The sequence below is a fragment of the Aptenodytes forsteri genome, unplaced genomic scaffold (assembly GCF_000699145.1).
Source record: "Aptenodytes forsteri isolate BGI_AS27 unplaced genomic scaffold, ASM69914v1 Scaffold368, whole genome shotgun sequence".
NCBI classification, from domain to species: Eukaryota; Metazoa; Chordata; class Aves; order Sphenisciformes; family Spheniscidae; genus Aptenodytes; species Aptenodytes forsteri.
In genome coordinates, this window is record NW_008794884.1 from 383,151 (window position 1) to 389,867 (window position 6,717).

Genomic DNA, 6,717 nt, shown 5'->3' on the forward strand with positions numbered 1-6,717 from the left:
TCTCAGGAAGGACTCCTAGCTTGGAATAAATATGATCCTAAACATTTCCATTGTCCATACCAACATGCATGCTTACAATAATCTCGAGGAATCCCTAAAATGCAGAGGGCTTACTACAGCTCTTTTAGCCTCGTGCATACCTCTTGCTTGGGGTCTTTACAGAATGGCCCTGATTTATATTTTTTGTCAGGGAGCACAGCTGTTCCAATTTTGTCACTTCATTGTTGCAAAATCCATGGCACCATCCATTATGGCACTTTGTGCACTATCAACTATTTATGTCAATACTTAGCGTTTCATTTGCATTTACATTTCCAGCTTGATAGCTTCTTCCCCCTTGAAGAAGCAGCAGATCATAAACAGAGATCTGTCTCCACTTGTTAGGGATGAGTCTAGCTTGTCAAGATTCACTTCAGGATGCAGTCATTTGTCCTCACTCATGAAAATAAATGTCACTTCTAAGCACAGAAAGGTGGTATATATAGTTACCATCTTTCTCTAAGACTAAAATCCTCTCACATGCATACTTTCTCCCCACCCGCTGCCAGCCTATGATCCATATCCCCAAGAGTGCTCTAGGGGCCAGGAGAGTGCTGGCAAACCTTTCAGCCATGCTCTGTTCCTATATTTGAGCATCCATGATACAAGCTCTTGTAAGCAGGTGGGACCAGCAGCTCTGTATACACAAAGACCCCTTGCATCTAGGGAGAACAAGCCGCTCTGGGGCACAGCTGGATACAGAATGAATAAATGAGATAGGACCATGATTTTGGCTATGGGTACGTAGATCCTGAAGACAGCTCTCACGGGCAGGTCCCATTTTCACAGGAAAGGGGCATTGCTGGCTCCATAGGCAATGATAACGCGTGCAAATTCAGTGCTCTCCTGGCATATGGCCCACGGGACCAAACTCCCATAGGCAGCAATGCAGTCTACCCTGAACCCTGGAGGGGGATATATCCAGGAGAAAAGGGAGCATGGTTTTACCACCCAGTCAGATCACTTTGCTCCACCTCTAAATGAAATTCACTTTTCATGGGACATTCAAGCAGCTCAGCACCATTCCTGGCACTGAGAGGAGAATGAAAGCACAGCACTAACCTAGAGTCATCAGCCTAGTTCCCAGCACGCTCGCTATAAGCAACCGTAAGAGTTATGGCCCCATTTCCTGCCACGTCATGTTTCCTCTCAGTGTATTTACCTTTAGGGGTGTGCTGCTCGAGGTCCGCCTGTCTTAGCAAAGCGTGGTAAATATGGGGGCCAGCACAAACATCCTGAAATGCATCATATGAGGAAAGTGTCAGAGATAACAAAGCACAGTTGTAGCACAGTGGGAGGGTGGGTTATAGAGGTCCAGAGAGAAAGTGAGACTGTAAGACTGACTACCAGGGCTTTAGAGACAATTGAGACTGTGAGTAATGGTCAGAAAAGGCTCAAAGAGGCACAAATACCTGGAAACTTCAGGCCAATGCACAGAGAGGCACAGGATTTGTCAGCAGAGTGCAGCGTGATGTCAGCTCAAAATGTGGATTGGGGGCTGATGAGGTGGGCAGTCATTAAGGTTTTACTTCCAAGTATCATCTGCAGTCACAACCACGTGCCTGCCCTGCCACGCTGGCGGCCTAAACCCAGGCAACATCATGATGACAGTGATAGCACTGGCCATTGAGGAAGGCAGCACAACTACGATCAGGAAGAGCCTTATGGCTTCACTTTGTAAGGGTGAAGGTCTTGCACAAAGGCCTCTGACCAAAATGAAGGGCTAGGACCTGGGGGGAAAGCTGTATTTCTCCATACCAGGTGTACTATAGGTCCTTCCATTTTAGGACAGTGGTAGAAAAAGAACTGCTCTTTGCACTTACCCCCGAGATGCTGGAGGCTCCTGGAATGAGGACATCAGCATAAAACGTCTTTTGTCTAAAGACCGAGTATTTTTTTGGCTCCTGGTTGCAGTTATCGGGAAGCAACAAACTCGTTCCTGGACTGCAGTCCCAGCATGAAGCCTCATTGTTGGTATTGGGAGGGCTGGGGCTTCTACCCAGAGAATTCGTCAAATCCTTCTTTGCTTTATCCATCTTCTTAGGAGAACAATGCTGTGATGCAACCCTGGGCTTGCTAGAGTGGAAAGACATTAAGCCTGTTAAACACACTATCTTTGGCGCTCCTCCGCATCCTCCCACCATGCTGGATATCGTTGGCTTGCTAAGAAGATGAGTGGGTAACAAGGTAGGTTTGACCCTCTGCTTCAGTACCAAGTGCTGCCTTCGTGACCTGGGGGCCACTGGGCTCATGTGGCTGACTCGATGGCTCACTAGCCCCGGGGAAAGAGTGCGCTTTAATATTCCAAATGGGTTTTGGAGGGGGAAAACCAGCAGTATACGCATGAAAAGCTGCTTTCCTGAAGCAGCAGGGGCTTCCCGGATCTGTGGCAGCATTCAAAAGGCTGTCAGGAGAATTTGAGTAAATTGGGACTACAACAGAAGTGCTACTTTTGCTGTACCCAAATCCCTTAAAAACCTTGTCACACTTGACTCCAGTGGGAGTAGGCTACAGCCTAGATACCAACACAGCTACTCCCAGGTGTAATGTCTGACTCTTTCATTTAAATAATGCAGGAGAGATGTTTAAGCATCGCCTAACAAATATTAAAATATAGCCAGAAGCTCCCCTCTCTCTCCTCCTGCAGGGATATTTTTGCTGGTGATCTCAGCTCACAAATAATTTCTACTCTTCCACCTTGGGAGACACAAGTCCAGGCAAATATCACAGCTGTATGGCTTTATTTTATAAAAACCTTCAAGCACTGAGAGATACTAATTAAGAGCAAGCCCTTGGACTTCTGGCACGATGATAATGCAACCCTTGATTTTAGGCTTGTCTAAACACAGAGATGACTACTGTAACTAATTAGTACAGCTGAAGCGACACAAGCCCCTCCAGCCTGCACACACATGCGCCAATGTAATGATGTACACATACCCACACAGCTTATTCCTTTAAATTATGAGTCAAAGCTCTCCGCGGTGTCTCTCAAGGCTACTCCGAGTGCAATATGGCTTACTCATCAATTCCTGCTCAGGGCTAGACCCAGACTCCTCATCCAGCCCTACCTGACTAACGGTTTGTGTCCCGCACCCTTGCTAGGACCCACACGTCTGCCTTGCTTACTTCTGGAGGCCAGGCCTCTGCGACAGGCTGCTACACGGGAGTCTTCCAGCTTGCCATAGCTAAGCGTTAGAAAGACCTTGGCTGGTCTTGTAGGCCACAGCTGGTGTAGTACCTGTCTGGAGTCTCATCCTGACGTGGAGACGACAACACAATGTCCCTTCCTGCCATGCCCTCTCTGCTCTGCTCTTGAATGGGGTGAAAACTCTGCCCGTCCTATACTCTTGATCAGAGAGGGCAATTTTTTCTAAATTTCACCTTGCTGTCTGTCTGCAAGAATGAATCAGGTACATACAGCAGAGAAAGCATTACATGCATGCCGGGGACAAGAGGGAATAACTGTGCTGGTTTATTACTGCAGGTTCAAGCCAGTGCACAATTTTGAGAGGTTGATTCAAAAAAGAAATCAGATAATAAATCAAGGTTACCATGATGCGAATCCTTTAAGTGAAATGGAGTAAACGAACAGATTGGAGAGACTTGGGACACGAGATCAATAATACCCCCTCTGCTCCTTCAAGCTAGAAAATCTCAAATCTTTCCCCTCTCGGCTTCTCTTTGGCGCGGCAACTGGAACCTCATACCCTGAAGAATGAATTTTCCATGGAGGATTTTGTTTTTATTAGCTATTTTATGCTCTGGCCATATCTATTTTAGCAGCTCAGCAGGATTGATTGGTATCAGCCAAGATCCAAGGATTCTTGATGAATCACTGCTGGACTCTTTCGTGTGTGCTGCGCTGGCACAGAGAAGAGCAGCAAGGCGGAATGACTCTCCTGATATGTCACCTGAGCATCCTCTTCCTGGGCGCAGGGGCAGAGGTGGCGACGTGACTTGCTGTACTTTTACCTCTTAGGACCAGAATCCTAAATCCGTCCAATTCAAAAAAGCTAACTCCAGGACGCAAGGTTCATCTGAACCTTTAGTAGGGTGAGCAATTGAACCCACTCCCAATTTAGCAGGACTGGCAATCTCTGCCTAGAACCAAAATAACGTGGCTGCCACCGATGACGGCTGAGTTCCCGTGATGGGGGGGAAGTGTGTACCAAGCCTGCCCACAGCAGGCCTAACTCTTCACTGCTTTGCTGCCTGTGTACTCACTCACACCTCCGTAAAGTCCTTCCTGAGCACTTATCCCAAAATAAAACAAACCTCTACTCAGTATCCAGATCAAAACCATCCATCTGTCACGCTCTCGCAGCTGCACAGAGGGAGGGTCTGGTGTTTCTAACTGCAAAAACCCTGACACACGCCACCCAACATAAAGAACAAAACCAGGCCTCCACAGTTTTCCCGGCAATTCCCCAGACAGATGAGTAAAACAGCTTGTCTGAGCGTGCTAAAGCTGATATAGAGATGGGAGAACTGCTAAGCATAAAGGGAATCCTACTCTTCTGCCATCCCAGCTGCTGGGATGTGGCCAGGGTTTCCAGCAAGGAGGTTTCCCAGAGCACGGTCGCAAGCTCACTCCGGTGCCAGCCTCCAGCTAGCAGGTGGCTTTGTGCTCCTACCCAGCTCTCAGGAATGGTCTCCAGGTTGGTTTAAAAGACGAGAAGAGAGATACTCTCTCTTTTATTCAGCCTAGCTGCTGAGCCAAGGGGTTTATTGCAGAGCAGTTCACTCTTCCCCAGCCTCCAACTCTGCCAATGGCACCATCTACCCTCCCACTCCCCCCAAAATGACAAACAGCATGCAGACTCCAGGGCTGTCCTCCCCACCCTCCCATCCAAGAGTGACACTGGACCCTCATTCCTGGGCAGCAGAGCTTGGCCTGGATTGTCGAGGCTGTCGCTGCTCAGGGAAGGGAACACCTTCCATCTTGCAGCGAGCACGCAATGGCAGCCCGAGATTTGAGGCAGCTCTGCTAGAGCAACTGCTGACGGTGTGAAATAGCTCGCACTCGAGGATTTCTTGGTTGCCCGAGGAATCCTGAAGAAAAGCAGCGAACCTGCCCAGAGCGCTGTTAGCGTCACACTCTGGCTGCTGCGGCTGTGGGCAGCAGGCCGGCTGCATGCCATGTTCTCAGCCTTCCAATCCCTTCCTACTCGGAGCACTTTCCTCAGGGCTGGAGCTCCCCTTCAACAAGGAGAGGTTCAAAGGCGGGGGGAGGGGGGAAAGAGTTCAGCTCATCACAAGCAGATCCTGAAAGCAGATCCTCTGTCCACCTCAATAACCCTTCACTCCCCGCCGCCCCTGCGCATCTGGGAGCACCTCCCCGCTCTTCAACAGCAAACATCTGCCTGGCATCAAGCCATCCCAGCTTTAGCTATAATAAGCTTTGAAAATCTTTTCACGACTGCTGAAACGCCTATCTTTCCAGCAGTTCAGTCATGCTCCCTCACACCTGAAAAGCACGTTTCCTAGATATACCAGGTACATTGTACTACGCTAAATTGAACTATTCAAAATGAGAGCATAGTCTAATGGCACTGCTGACACAACATTAGCTACAGCGTCTGTGTGTCATTGTGGCAAAACTATAATTACAATTTCTCAGTAAATCCAGGCTTTACATATCCAAGAAGTCAAACTCCCACGTGTCTTGCTCAATGTCTGGTAAGAGCTGTTTGATCTGTTCCCTCTACTTCGATTCTTTGATCCAAAGCTTTGACAAAATGGACTCTTTTCTTTCAAATAAGGTTCAAACCAGCTAAAAATTGCAACAGAAAAAGAGAAAAGTACTTTAAAAATAATCTAACCCCTAAGCAAAACCACAGATTGAAATCTAGTAGTCATTTATCTGAAATCTATTTATCTGTGGATAGCCAGAACCCCAACTACTATACCATCTGGACACTAGCATGTGGAAATTCCTTCTTCCTATAATTTAAGCCATATAATATGTAAGCTCAGACAAGGTGATGCGCTCTCAACAAACTGCTTTAAACATTATCCTCTACTTCAAATCTCGTCTTCTTTAAAAAGGGAGTTGAAAGTAATTTCGAGTTTTATAGCAGCCCATTCCCTCCAACAATTTGCGTGGTTTTAAAATTGATTTTCCTCTGGGTTTTTAAATGCATTCCTTTCTCCATGGGAAAGCACCACGCAACCACCACTAGAACCTGAGGGCGCAGGGGGGGAACAGCAAGACTGATGGCAAACAGCATTCCTCATTACACAGAGTGCCTTAACGACAAGGTTACACCACTCGTTTTGAGGTTATAGCCATGGCGGGTGTTACAAGACACCACACAAAGTATTTAGACCGTGACTCCAACAATGTTTGTTTCATTTATGAAGCACAACAGCCTCCGTTGCTACCGGGGTGCAGGAGAAGCAACCCAAGGGCGCTAACTAATTGTGCTAATTGTGGAGAGTGGACAGAGCGAGGCACCCCAAGGGAAGGGGGAGCAGCGCCCCCCGCTTTGCACCAGCGGCGGGGGGACACCCCACTCCTGACGGTCTGAGGAACCCAAACCCCGCCCGACATTTCCAGCGTCTTGAAAAACACGAGGGGGACTCCCTCATCACCCGCACCTGCGTGTCCGTGCATCCACCCGTCTGTGCAGCCCTCCACCTTGCACCCGCCCATCCACCTCCCCGGCCCTCCAC

At 48.2% G+C, this 6,717-nt stretch overlaps 1 protein-coding gene across 1 annotated transcript in view; it reads right to left on the reverse strand.

The window, feature by feature from the left end:
• DNAH1 (dynein axonemal heavy chain 1) overlaps nt 1-2,108 on the reverse strand; it is a 75,875-nt gene extending 73,767 nt beyond the window's left edge. Inside the window, exons 1-2 of the mRNA XM_019470881.1 lie at nt 1,863-2,108; nt 1,202-1,274 (exon numbers count right to left, since the gene is read on the reverse strand). Coding sequence (XP_019326426.1) covers nt 1,202-1,274; nt 1,863-2,075 — 286 coding nt within the window. The 5' untranslated portion in view covers nt 2,076-2,108. The remainder of the gene's footprint in view (nt 1-1,201; nt 1,275-1,862) is intronic.
• Between the last annotated feature and the right edge of the window lie 4,609 nt (nt 2,109-6,717).